The 15327-nt window shown below is 34.6% G+C and overlaps 2 protein-coding genes across 2 annotated transcripts in view; one reads left to right on the forward strand and one right to left on the reverse strand.

Moving 5' to 3' along the window:
- The window catches only part of LOC106137262 (hillarin), a 53554-nt gene that overhangs the window by 31335 nt on the left and 6892 nt on the right, over positions 1 to 15327 (forward strand). Inside the window, exons 5-7 of the mRNA XM_013338063.2 lie at positions 12488 to 12604; positions 13182 to 13381; positions 13763 to 13985. Of these exons, the coding sequence (XP_013193517.1) occupies positions 12488 to 12604; positions 13182 to 13381; positions 13763 to 13985 (540 nt within the window). The remainder of the gene's footprint in view (positions 1 to 12487; positions 12605 to 13181; positions 13382 to 13762; positions 13986 to 15327) is intronic.
- Positions 7724 to 11490, reverse strand: LOC106137264 (probable methylcrotonoyl-CoA carboxylase beta chain, mitochondrial). Its single transcript, XM_013338066.2, has one exon. It carries the CDS (start codon positions 10797 to 10799, stop codon positions 9120 to 9122), a length of 1680 nt encoding a protein of 559 aa, XP_013193520.1. The 5' UTR covers positions 10800 to 11490; the 3' UTR covers positions 7724 to 9119.

Here is a 15327-nt window from a genome sequence, read left to right on the forward strand (position 1 = left end):
ATTATTTTAAAACGTTGTCAAGTTGGTTGGTATAAAATAATTACATATTTTATTTATATTTATATTGAGGCCCTTACAATTAATAACAATTTCGCCTTCATCGACGGAATAATAAATTGAATGTGATATTTCTCACTGGAAACAAATTTAACATAATTTCATACATCTATTTCTGCACTAAATAATTCTGTTACATAGTAAAAACAGATTTTCATTTAACCCGTGTACATTAGTACATTTAAAATTAGACTAGAATATTAACCCGCGTAAAACAACGACTCCCGTTAATTTAGATTCCCTTGTGAATTTCGGGAAATCCTCTCTTAGTGCACCTCTACACCACATGAGGAACCTTCGTGTCTCACTTAACTCTGTTTTTTTAAATAAATGCAATACAAAATATATTTGAAATAGTATCTCATTTGTTTTTTTCCGTTGGCTTGGATTGATTAGGTTCCATTTTTTCCTAATCCATTTCTTCCTAATCCATTTCTTCCTAATCCATTTCTTCCTAATCCATTTCTTCCTAATCCATTTCTTCCTCATCCATTTCTTCCTAATCCATTTCTTCCTAATCCATTTCTTCCTAATCCATTTCTTCCTAATCCATTTCTTCCTCATCCATTTCTTCCTCATCCATTTCTTCCTCATCCATTTCTTCCTCATCCATTTCTTCCTCATCCATTTCTTCCTAATCCATTTTTTCCTAATATGTTGTTCCTAATCCATTTTTTCACACCTGGTATCACAATATTAAAATACTAAGTAATTCCGTTCCGTTTTAACGGAGCCCCAAACAAGATCCGTGACCCGCTGACCCCACTCACACGTACCACTCTAATACCGTAACGTTATTAAGATTTCGGTTAAAATAACAAAAATGACGACTTTGTGAGTTTCCACTGTGAGATGCAGATTTTTTCACAAGATTAATCTTATACGTTTCAATTAGGTACGAATTAATTTTGAAGTGTTGTACTTTTGTTACTGACAAAAGGGCTTATACTATATTATTATTTGGCTAAAAATGTGGAAATGAATTGTAAAGATGAACGTTTAACATAACATGGTACTAACTATGTGGAGAAAAATATTTCGATTAGCTAAATCTGCTTTTTTGACTCGCTGTCCTTGACACATGGACTAAAATATTCGGATATCAAGCGAACCCCGGGCTCCAGACTTCAAATTTTACTGTAATTACATTTTAAAAAGAACTTATGTTCTGGTGGTTACCTGAATTCAAAATTCAAAAAAAAATTCAAAATTTTTTATTCATTATTATAGGATATTATTATATCGCTTAATAATTGTCGTATGGTTTAACAACTTGGTTGACGTCAAATATATTACTTAAAAACTAAGTTTACTGCCGCTTCCAATGATATTGCTTGATGCGATAAGGCCGCCTTTTGTCCATCACCTTAGCGTTAGTTACGGATAAATTAGGTTCTAGATATATTACCTATAATTTAATAAGCAATATAGGGTATATCTATATAAAGGATAACATACATTCATTCATATAATCACGTCTATATTCCTTGCGGGGTAGACATAGCCAACAGTCTTGAAAAGACTGATATGCCACGTTCAGCTGTTTGGCTTAATGACAGGATTGAGATTCAAATAGTGACAGGTTGCTAGCCCATCGCCTAAAATAAGCATATCCCTTAGTCGCCTTTTACGTCATCCATAGGAACGAAATGGAGTGGTCCTATTCCTTTTTTATTGGTGCCGGTAACCACACGAATATAAGATGACTTTAAACTTATTCTCAGCTTTGCAATTTATGTGCAGTGACAGCAGTATTTACGATGGGCGGGCAGTAGTAGGAAGTTCAAAGGCTAGAAATAAATCATCGGAGCCTCTATCAACAATGGCTGACTTCAATGTGAATGCACTTGACTCCAGCCGTGGGAATAACGGGTTGCTGTGAGCACTCATGACTAAATATAAGAAGACGGTCCTCATCACAAAAATATGAAATAAAGTAACGAATAATTAAAATAATATTGATAAGGTACTAACTAATAACTCATCGGTAAATCACCAAAGGTTCTCTTTACAACATTTTAGCCCTGATGGGATAGCCAACTATCTCGAAAAAAACAATAGAATTGAGATTAAGTCCGTGAAGGGTCGCTAGCCCTAAATAGAAATAAAGTTATCGAAAACTTTAATCATTTTGAAATCGTACTCATAACTTGATGAAATTTTGTCGAAAAAATTTAGTACCCAAGTATTTATAAATCTGATATGCACAGATGATTTAAATGCTAAGATGAACACCTCGCAAATCTAAAAATATTCACATTATCCATATGTTAAACATTTCCAGACTCGATTATCTAGATTCTTACTCATATACTTATTGGAATGCATATAAAAGACAGTCTTAAAGCCGTTGACTTTTTAATTATATTCCGATTGGCCTTTGGCCTAGATTTAGTTTTGCACAAAAAATACTTAAATAACATGAGATTTTTTTTTTATATTTGAATTCACTCATAGAAACATCTAAATAGAACGTATTTTGTTCAAATCAGGTTCTTGTGCAAGGTCAGGTCAAGAGTACACTAAACCAACCAGCACTAAGTCTGGTCAAGACTCCAACGAGCTTGCATGAAAAAATTCATCTACATTCCGTGACAGGATGGAAGATATACACGAGGTATAGGTAGAATCTACCTACCCCTCCGAGAAAGAGGCGTGATCATAGTACCCTCAGAAATCGGACATATTTCTTTGTATTTATTCATGTAGCTCTCTCTACTCCAGTCCATAAATCATATTCATGCAACGGTTAGTCTGTTTTATGAGCATTATGCATCTGCAAGTCTAAAAAAAATAATTAGAAAATGAGTCTACGATCAACAATTAAGTAATAATATGTCCATATTGCACTATTGCATACAACTGCTAATAACCTATATGTGAAATTGCACGCACATAGACTCGCTAATGACATTCACAAGCGCGGTGAACAGCGGACGATGCGCCCGGTGCAGCGCATCATTATGTTTATTATACAGCACAGACAACGGCAGATAAATATGACTGTACGTACTGTGACGATTTAGATATAACGTCGCTGGTAAAGTGTGTTAAGAGACAAAAATTAAGATTTAAAGCTGTCAGGTTGCTCTGCAGTTGATTGTACATTCCCGGCGCGTAAATTTTAACGAAAACTTTTTTTTAATTAATATTTTGTGACACCCATGGAAAATAATATCTATTTGTTTCTTACAAGAGTCATGGCTATATTTTATATAATTAGTTCCACTTTAATTCTAGAAATGGTAAATATATTTAAATGTATTTTGAAGAAGTTCGCCATGGTACCTAAAGAAATCACCATACCTAGGGATTTCCATACGAAATAACATTCTAAGGTTAATATGGTAATTAATTTCAGTAAAAAAAACTGGAGGATACCTAAATGTTTAACTCTACTAAAAATACACATGAACACTAAGATATTGGTAAATAAGGTATCCCAAATTAATGCATTTCAGTATCTCAATTATCACACTTCATTACAAAAAGTTGAATACCGACAACAATCAGTGACGCTAATCGCCTTATTGGTATTCAGTCGACACCCTATGATGTCAATCTTTACTGTCCCGTCACGATTGGAAGTAGGCGACAGTTTTGAGAACACTGTCGGCCTTGGATATAGCCATAAAACCGCCTTATATGATACTGTATACTTATGCGATGTGGTAATATATTCATCGACTGTTCGTGTAAGAATCGATAATAAGAAAACTTTTAGAAGAACATTTCTTTAATAAGTCTCTCGAATCTTTGCATTGATTTGCTACATTTCTGGGCCCAGAGTCCACTTTCCAACAATAATCTCTTTACTCTTCGGGTCCTCTGCATCCTCAGTCATTCGGTCAAGAAGAAACTTTCTTCAAAGGAAATCACCTAAGTGATACATTCTTTAAATTACATGCTGTGATTTAAGTAGAACGTAACACAATTGTAAACTAATCTCGCTTGATTCTTTTTGCTATTTGTCGATTATTGACACCAACAGTTAGAAATGGCGTGAACATATGTATTTTAATCATCCTTATAACTAGAAAAATAATGTTAAAAAATGTCTCTTACAACTTTAAAAAATACTTGAGTGTTTGATTATATCTTTTACATATGCTGAGATTACAATTCCTCAAATACGTAACATGATAGAACATTTTGGACAATAGCCGTTTGAAAAAAGAGGCTTGTTAAAATATAATAACACGAATCATTACATCATATCTAATTGTACGTAACAAATATTACGTCTACCTATGGGAAATTACAAATAATAGAAAAAAAAACAACAAAAGAAACAAGACATCCAGAAAGCTGATAATTTATTCCACATGTTCCTAAAATATAAATTCCTATCTGTGTTACTTACGCATAATTCATTTATTTTTATTTAATATTTATTTCTTTATAACCTAAACAAAAAACATAAACCTACAATCTCGTGTCTAGAGTTACAAGTTAGAGAAATTATGAAATTAGATAACTATGCCTAATTTCACGTAGACTATAATAAGCTTAACAACCCTTAATTCTCTATTCAATATAACGAATCTTCGTGTTGAATAAAGATGATTAACAATAAGTAATTAAAAAGTACGGTACCTACACCTATATATATTATAACCATTCAAATTAATTTAAGTTTAATTCTTTTTTAACCGTCTCGTATAACCCACTTTGTATTTAACCACGGAAATGCCTCGATGATTAGTGTGAACTTTTTGTCATTAAATACTTTTTACAGTTGTTTTAAACAATGCTTTAGTAAAAAAAAAAAAAAAAAAAAAAAAAGGTAGGTAACAACATCACCAAACTATATTCCAGTGTAGTTGCATTTAGGATTAGAACGTAAAAAATCCTGACGGGTGCGAAATGAGTCCTGAATATTCTGGTAACTTGTATATTAACTTTTTAGTTGCTGGGATTGGGATTTCGATCGATATTGTACATTATGCCTATTAACAATACCTAACTCATATTGCCTGAATGTTCAATGTTTTTCTCACGGATTATCCCTCATCATGTACGATTTAATTATAGAGACGAATACTGAATAGAGGTAGTGAAACTAGTTATGCAATGAAGATCGGAATATGATAACTTGAATTGAAACGAAATTATTTTTTTACAAGCATTGTTTTTTATTTCATTCACTCAATGTAATTTAAAATCGATCTCATCTACTTCCCAACAAAACCACACATTCACATCAAAACAATATGAAAAATAACAATAGCCGAATTCTGCCGCGGGCACGTACCGCCATGCAATCAACTTTTTAATTATTATTTTTTTTTAAATCGAGAGAACATTGATGTTGCTGCGGCACGGCCTACCGCGCCGTTCGTTGACTTGAGAGAAAGTTGATAATTAAGACGGGTGATTGGCTCTCGATTGTGTAATGGAACGCAACAGACAGACCATTTGGCTGAACAGGGAAATACCTTTGCCGCGCTGACGTAAGAAGTATGCATCACTGGAAACATGAGAGAAAAAGGCGAAATTTGATGCACCGTAAACAATGGATTTCGATTTAACTGGAGATTAAGTGATTGCCAAACGTAATCTGATTGTACGACTGTACTTAAGGTATTTATGTAATTTCAGTGACAATCTCTTTAGGGCCCACAATGACGAGCCTAAAGTCGGTCATTCGTCACACGCTGCTTGTGTAGGCTCAATTTTTCTATTATAGTATAGATAAAATCTACAAAAACAATCACCTCGAATAAAGTTATTATATTATTTAAGTTTTTATTAATAAAGAAATATATAAAAATTACTTAATTTGAACCTGCTAAATATCATTACGATATATAAAATATCAGAATAAATAATAATAAAATCTTTATGTATTTAATAAGTGTAAAATATAGTAAATATATTTAAAGCCTGCAACTGAACTAACGTGAAAAAAATCACTATGAGTATAAAGATCTTGTTAAACTTATCTATTAAATAAACAATGTTAAAAACTCGTATATTGTAAGTATATACGGATATAATTTACGCAGTCCGCTCAATTGTGCAATTACTGAGTGTAATAAATATCAATTTATTTATATGGCATCCGTCCTTTTTAATCTGGATCGTTTACTGCAACTTGTTATTTACTAATTTATGGCTAGTTAGGACTTTTTATCGTTTAAAATTGATTTTCATGAGATTCCATAATTTCACTACCTAATAGGTATCTTACTAATAATATAATAGGTATCTTCTTCTTTCTTCTTCTTAGGGAATTACAATTAATTTTATTAAGTAATATTTTAACGATAAATATATTATATACATAGATATAATAAAGTACTTGATCTCTATTCAGTAACCAACCAAAAAAATGGGAAGGACGGCAATATTTTATAACTTTGATTTTGCTAATAATTTCGCCTTTTATCCATACTGCCATTATTGTCTCAAATTGAAGTGATAGATATGATAAAATGGCTATATGAAACAGCCTTGACAGCTATTTGAAACTGTTACTTTCAAATCAGATCAATTATGCAAAGTTTAATACAATGAAAAAATTCCGAGTGATCAAATAAATATAATGTGTAAAAATAAATCAAAGTAATGCTTTCGAAATGTAAGTTTATTTAAAATTTAAAAAATATTTCAGATTGCGTTCGATTAATCCTGCATAAAAAAATCTTACCTAGGTGCCTAAGTATAGAAATACTAATGATAAAGAGAAAAGATTTGTATTTTAAATGTTTGCAACGAATAAACTCAAAAACTACTAAACCGATTTAGATGAAATTTGGTACACAGACAGAATAAAAGACTTTTAGGAATAACATAGGCCACAACAAATAATATATTTTTCCTGAAAATTCCCACGGGTGCGAAGCCCCGCGCAAAAGCTAGTTAGAAATATATTACAGCTTATCAAAAGCAGGTCATCGCAAGCAATGGACACAGAAATCGGCAATTAACTATCTTAATGGCCGCTGCTCATATTTTCTTGTGAAGAATTCCAGTTAGAAAAACAGACGCACGCGGCCACCGTAGCGGCTTGAAAGCGTAAAATGGAACGGTATCTTATTGTTAACATGTGAGATTGAGTCATACCATGTGATCGAAGAGCTGTGTGATTAGATCCATCCATACATACGTAGGTAGAGTGACGTCTATATCCCTTGCGGGGTAGATAGAGAGTTTCGAAAATACTGAAAGGCCACGTTCAGCTGTATGGTTTCATAATGGAATTCAGATTCTAATAGTGACAGGTTGAAAATGTATGTTTTTTATACAACTGCACATTAAGCTCAGAATTTATGATTCTTCAGTGTGTTTCTTCAGTCGAAGTACCTAACTGTCAACATGACTCTTGACGTGCAGCAAGTGGCACACTAAGTTGATTTGCTTGGATTAGAAACTAAAAAATATTAAGTTTTTTTTAAAATACTTTTTTTATAGGATTGAGCAACAAACGAATTCTTCCGACCGTTTGAAAATGGTTCTTAAAGTATACATTAAAGGCACATAATTATTAAATATTAATCACATAAAATCACATTTCTTTAGGTAGGGATAGGCAGAGACTACATCTTTCCACTTGTCACAATTTCTGCATTTTTTCTTAGTTACATCCTATTTTTTTCACATTCATTCCACCTTTCGCCAGTTCGTCTATCTCACTCCCAAAATACTCTAAATAAAAAGAGCATTGAATGAATTCATATGTGTTGAAACATTTAATAAGAGTGAACTTGTAATAATAACTTACACGCGATACACGAAATCTTTTTGCAATACAATAACAAACTTGCAATTTAATAGACATTTGCCAATAGCTACATAGCATAGCATGGTCGCACTACAGTTTGGCATTTAGCAAAATTCCATAACTTTTGTTTAAATTGTTTAGAAATAAATAAAATCTATTCGACAACGATTCCTCATTTTCAAAGTTAGTTAAAAAAATATATTTTTTTTTTATTTTGGAGACGTCGACATTAGTTTCCTAGTAAACTTGAACCCGTATAATGCGCGGGGTCAACGAATCTAATTTGCATGACATCTCACAGAACGGTTCATTCTATTGTTTTATTGTGCAATTAAAGTCTTTCAGACTCATTATTAAATGCTTTGGCTCACACAAGTGCAAACTGTTAAACGTATGTTAGAATACAAAATACTTAGTACCTACTTACACCATCCGGTTAAATTTACCTTTGAGTTTTGTCTTGTACCTAACTATTGCTTCTGTCTAACGTTAATAGGATAAAGATTGATATGTATATAGGTACATTGAATACAAAGTAAAATTCGACTGACGATAAATAAATATTCTAAAGTGATATGCTAAAAAAAGTTAAGAATCTAATGAATTAAATAAGTATTCAACAAGACAATTCAACAACAATAACAAATCTGATGTAGTCTCATAAAGGCGTGGCATTCGCAAAGATCCAAAATGACGAAAATATTTTTAAATAGTAGCTCTTTATTGAATTATTTATTGACAAAACGCCGTAATGAACATCAATTAAATAATCGTCTAATTATTTGATACGTATTCATAAAAATACTTGACGACGGTTAACTTATCTCATGCTAGGTATATAATGTAATAAATTTATACAATGAATCGTGACTAGAGATAAGAAGTAAAAAACAATGATTAAAAAACGGCTGGTGGTATAATTTCTTAGATAACAAATAAAACTATAAGTATAAAAATAAATTGTATAGAAAAAAAAACCACCAAGATCTTGACGTTTCATTTTTCAAATTCCTGAGTAAAATATTGTATTGGCTTTTGTTTAAAGTAGTCTTTGAGTGAAGCTATAATTAGCCACCCTGATGAATGTATGTATTTCCCTTACAAAATAAATTGCAGCTATGAAACAATACATATTAAACCCGTTAACTATTTACAATAAAAATAAATTCACTTATTTATCACAAACAAATATGATTAAACAATCTATTGACATAAATCAAATAAAGATTGTTGCCAACGTTCATACACGATAAGATAAGCGTAACAGTGCCATTATCCAACAGTTACTGAACACACCTACTTCGAAATATATAAATAAAACACTTTTAGCATATTATCACATTCTAAATACTCCAAATTTACTCTCTCTAAATGGAGCATTTAAGGCGGCTGATAAACTTAAACCAATAACTTTTCTAGTGTCTTTCGGAGCAACTATACCATCATCCCACAATCTAGCGGTACTATAATATGGTATACCTTCTCTCTCAAACTGTGCTTCTAAAGGCCCTCTAACTTTCTTTTCCTGTTCATCAGTCCATAGTTTGCCATCTCTCAAGGCCTTTTCTTTAGCAACTAATGATAATACCGTGGCAGCCTGGGGCCCGCCCATCACTGATATCCTCGCATTGGGCCACATATACATAAAGCTAGGTGAATATGCTCGGCCGCACATACCATAATTTCCAGCTCCGAAACTACCGCCTACAATGACTGTTATCTTGGGTCCTTTAAAACAACTTACTGCTGTCACCATTTTAGCACCATTTTTGGCAATACCTCCAGCTTCGGCTTCACGTCCCACCATAAAACCAGTAATATTTTGTAAAAACACCAATGGTATTTTTCGCGCAGCACAAAGCTGAATAAAATGAGATCCCTTCAATGCTGCTTCCGATTGTAATACACCATTATTACCAATTATTCCCACAGCATGCCCATAAAGCGTCGCAAATCCACATACCAAAGTATCACCGTACAATTCTTTGAATTCATGGAATCTGCTCCCGTCGACAACTCTGGCGATGACTTCTCGGATATCAAAAGGCCTTTGTATGTTAGCTCCAACAATGCCATGCAAATCATTTATATCATGAACAGGTTCGTCAACTTTTGTAGAATAAATTCTCGATTTCTGATCATTATTCCAATTCAAATTAGCAACAACATTCCTAGCTAAGTGGAGCGCATGCTCATCATCCTGTGCGTAGTGGTCGGTGACACCAGATTGACGGCAATGCAGATCTGCTCCTCCTAAATCTTCAGCAGACACTGACTCACCTGTAGCTGCTTTTACTAATGGTGGGCCCGCTAAAAAAATAGTACCCTGATTTTTTATGATTATACTCTCATCTGACATACTAGGGATATAAGCGCCACCAGCGGTGCACGAACCCATTACTACTGATATCTGAGGTATGCCTTCTGCGGACATATTAGCTTGATTATAGAATATCCTTCCGAAGTGTTCCCTATCCGGGAATACATCAGCTTGATCGGGTAAGTGGGCACCGCCAGAGTCCACGAGATAAATGCAAGGAAGCCGGCATTCTTGGGCAATTGCTTGAGCGCGTAAGTGTTTCTTCACGGTGACAGGAAAATAAGTTCCTCCTTTAACAGTTGCGTCATTAGCAACTATCATGCAATCGCGACCATGAACTTTCCCGATGGCAGTGACTATACCCGCGCACGGCACTTGGCCTTTGTACATGTCTGTGGCGGCTAATGTGCTCAATTCCAGAACGTCACTGCCTTCATCCACCAACCGGTTAATCCTGTCCCTCACTAACAGTTTCCCTCGAGCTGTGTGTCTCTTGACTGCCTCTTCTGAGCCACCTTTGATGACTTCACTGGTTTTCTGTCGAAGTTCTTTGACAAGTTCGTCCATTTTAGTCTTATTGTCTTGGTAGTAAGGATCGCTTCGGTTCGGCTCTGTGCCGATGACGGCGGCGTGGCTGTTGTGCCGGCATTGCGCGCTCAACCGCCGTATTCCCCTGACCAGTTTGAGCATTTTCATATCGTAAATTACGTTCGAGACACGACCGGTCGGCGAGTCGAAGCCGCGGCACTGACGATAATGTACCGTTATCTATACAATTAAGCCGAACAAAAACAAATTCATCGCGCAGTCCTGATAAAACCACGCATTTATTTATTGTATGATAATGTCGACCTATTGTGACGATTGCCAGCGAATACTTTATGCAATATTGAGTCAGTAAGGTAGGTAAAGGTACACGAGCCGTGCTCCCATTCAGCCCACTATATTATAACAATCTGGCAATATTCTCAACACGATTTCTTACTTTGCCGTCCACGTGAATGGATATTCAATGATTGTGACATTTCTCGACCCAGTTGACTCGCAGTTTATACTTGTGTAGACACCTACCTGTGTTACGAAAAGTGTAAAATGAATGGACCTTGAGAAAATATATGTTTACAAATAGCTTCTTCAAACTACTCAATAATTATAAATGGTTACGTCATATCATTTATTGCACACACATGTAACTTTGTTACGTCGATCCACATTCCATTCATGCTTTTCATAATATTTGTCAATAGATCCAAAATTGATTTCATCTAAGTAATTTGAACAATTATTATTAGTTATAATGAAAACGAAAAATTGATTTCAAGGGAAATCAACCAATCACAAAGACGAAATACAAATAACAGAACTCGCTAGATATCAAATCCAAACTAAAGAGGCCCCGCCGGCCGGCCACCACGGGTGAACGACACTAACATTTCACTTTCGAAGAAGATTCGCCATCAGATGGCGACACTTTCTTACATGACAATTGTTGACAGGTGTTACATGACATGCTTTATCGGTCGTTAAAGAAAATTGTTCGATAAAATTTTATGATGGACCAAGAATACCTCCTTGCGTAACTAAAAGGAAATAACTAAAATAGTAAACCTATATGAAGTTGTAAGCTGGAAATAAAAGCTTTACTTATTTATGAGATACTGAGATATATTCATTATTTTAAATTCAATTGCAAACTTTCACTCTCTAATTATTATGATTTTTGAAAATGTTCCGATTTATCTTTTTTCTCACAACGCAAAACAATGAAAAAGTTTATAACCATCGTGTCTGATTATTGCGATATTGGAAAAGATTTCTTATTATGACTAAGAGTCAGGCAAACCTGATTTACAAACATGAAAAACTTAGATCGCTGTGATAACCACTCTCTCTTTTTATCGTCGATCACTATCAATTTCTTGAGTTATTGCACTTAATAAAGTAACTTTAAAACCATTCTTAATTTACCTGAGCCATATGAGTCTTAATGGAGGATTGGTAGTCATTACTTCTAGCAACGTGACAAGCCTTTGTAGGTCTTGGTATAGACTTTTTGACCTTCTAGTTCGCTATGTCTTTGGGCTCTTATCGACACGACCGTTTCTTCCTTAAGAATCTGATCCTTTGAAAACCCTCCGCGTCAAATTTTTATTTGCCGTGGGATTTTATGTCAACTTTAAATAGGCTCTCTTTCAAAAGAAATATAAATCTGGTCTTCATTCTTCTTCCTTCTCCCCACTACTGCATCCCAACACTACATTCTCACCACTCTGAAGAGAAACCTGGGGTGTGCCTTTATATTCTAGACTTTATAGACAATGATATTGGGCTCGAATAGATTTTGATAAAATAATGAACACTCAATTATTTTAATTTTGTTTCAGGATCGAGATGAACAAACCAAGTTAGAGATGAAACATCGAGAGGAAGAGGATGACCTGTACAGAAAATTCTCGAAACACCGAGAAGAGGAGAACAGAAGAATACGAGAAGAAATCCAAGTATGATCTTATTTCTAGTTAATATTGTAATAATAAAATACTTCTTCATCAAATGCACTATGCAGTTATATGAGCATCGTGGGAACAAACTGGCATCCTTAGATCCATATCCATACATATAAGAAAATAGTAACTGATCGATGTCTATACTTGAAAGATATTAGAAAAAATCGATATGGAGGATCTATAGCCAGCAGAAGCCGAAAATGTGATTTTTAACTGTCTGTATGTTTATACTCGCAAAACACAATTACTACTGCTCCAATTTGAATGCTGTTTCCTCAGATGTATAGGTAGTGTAAAAACAAGTATGTATACAAAAGAAAACCCCTACCCGTATAAAGCCAGCATTTTCAGTAAACTTTTATGAACAACGAAGTCGCGGGCAATAGCTAGTATCTAGTATAGACCAATTTATATCATAAACAAAGAAACTATTAATATTATTATTGACAATGATAATTTTAATGTCCATACCCATTATGCTTTCACTTACTATTTATAAGTAGCGCTTATCATACGTGTCACAATGCAAAGATATCTAGAAATTAAACTTATAAGTGCAACTTATTTTCAGGATGAGTGGGAAAGAGAATTGGAGAGACTTACGAGTAGGTTCCAGCAAGAGATGCAAGTGAAGAAGAGAAGGCCTGACGCTGAGATAGGGGCGTTGACCTTGCGGCACCAGCAAGAAAGGGCAGATTTGGAGAAGAACATGACGTTGAGGAGGGACAAGAAGAAGGAGAGCCTCACCAGGAAGATGTTGGAGCATGAGAGGTGAGAATTCCAATTTGTCATATTAAGTTTATGTAAGTCTTCGCACTGATTATATTCAAATAATTATAAAACACTTACAATACTTCTCTGCCTCAAAATATAATTATTAACACTTTGTAGATTATTCTACCTTTCTAACAGGTATCCAGAAATAGAAATATTTTTAACAGGTCTCTATTTATTCAGATACCATATTTCAAATGAAATAAACTTCAAATTAAATCTCAATACAAGGAAAATGCATTACGTTTGTCATGTAGAGAAGACTCAGCTTCGAACCTGACCTTACCACTCTTAGAAACCTTGGTTCTTCCCCGAAGACTAGACAACCGTTCCATGACAATGATTTCAAGAGAACAATCACATTCTCCTTAATTTCAGGGCGGCCACGGCGGCGCTTGTGGAAAAACAGAGTCACGAAATGATGGAGTTGATTCAAGAAAGGCGATCGGAGTACATGGCGGCCTCCTCACTGTACCTGGATGGGGAGGAAGCGCCCCCCTACCCCGCACGAGCCCCTCCCCCCCAGCCTCCCCTAGTGTCCAAGTTCCACATCTACACGGACCCTGCTGAGTTCGCGGATGTCGACAAAATTGCCATTTCGGTACAAAATATTCCTTAGTCTTTAAGTTATTGTTCTATGTTTTCTCGATGTAAATAAATATGTACCTATATTATTACATAAATAAATTTTAATGACAGTTAAGTAATACTTAATGATGATTGAAAGTTAAGAAAAATACGCTTTACCTACATAATCCACAACAGACGACTTCCTATGGGACATGAGGTATCAACTCTTTTATGTATGTGTTTTTACAATTACGATACATATATACATACATATGGTCACGTCTATATCCCTTGCGGGGTAGACAGAGCCAACAGTCTTGAAAAGACTGAATGGCCACGTTCAGCTATTTAGCTTAATGGTAGAATTGAGATTCAAATTGTGACAGGTTGCTAGCCCATCGCCTAAAAAAGAATCCCAAGTTTGTAAGCCTATCCCTTAGTCGCCTTTTACGACATCCATGGGAAAGAGATGGAGTGGTCCTATTCTTTTTTGTATTGGTACCAGAAACCACACGGTACAATTACGATTATTACAAAAATATGTACATATATAGTGTTTAACCGACGGGTTTGAATGAAGAGAGTTATGAATATGGATGAACCGAAAGAACGGTACCTGTCTAGGGAACGTGCAAGTAGAACGTTGTAGTCACTGCCTACCCCTCCGGGAAACAAGAGTGATCTTCATCATGTGTAAAATATGCCGTGTGGTTTCCGGCGCTTTAGATTAGGAGCACTCCGTCTCTTTCCTATAGATGTTGTAAAAGGCGACTAAGGTATAGGTTAATAAACTTGGGGTGCTTCTTTTAGGCAATGGGCTAGCCACCTGTCACTATTTGAATGTCAATCAATCAGTCTTTCCAAGACTGTTGGCTCTGTCTACCCTGTAAGTGATAAATAAGTGATTAAATGTTTGTATGGATAGAAGATTTAGAATTCATAGTAAATCTCAGATTGTCAGACAAAAAAAGGATCGTTTAAGTCTTTAGTAGGTACGTAGTTAAAGTTTATTACCTCAGTATTTTGAAATTGTTAAATAACTATTTACGACTTACTTACTATTCAGATCTTTACTTAATACTTAAGTAAAGTACTTAAGTTTAAGTTTATTTTTATGACTGTATTTCAAAACATATTTAAAAGGCTATAAAAATATGAAGACGCCATGGATGTAATTTTAAAATAATCTTAGACCTCATGATGTAACTACCATTAAGTTTAACTCAAGCCGTGTGGTTTCCCATATCTTTCTAATGGATTTCGTAAAAGGCGACTAAGGGATAGGGTTATAAAGTTGGGATTCCTCTTGTAGGCTATGGACTAGCAACCTGACACTATTTAAATCTCAATTCCATCATAAAGCCATATAGCTG

Source organism: Amyelois transitella, chromosome 19 (assembly GCF_032362555.1).
Source record: "Amyelois transitella isolate CPQ chromosome 19, ilAmyTran1.1, whole genome shotgun sequence".
Classification (NCBI taxonomy): Eukaryota; Metazoa; Arthropoda; class Insecta; order Lepidoptera; family Pyralidae; genus Amyelois; species Amyelois transitella.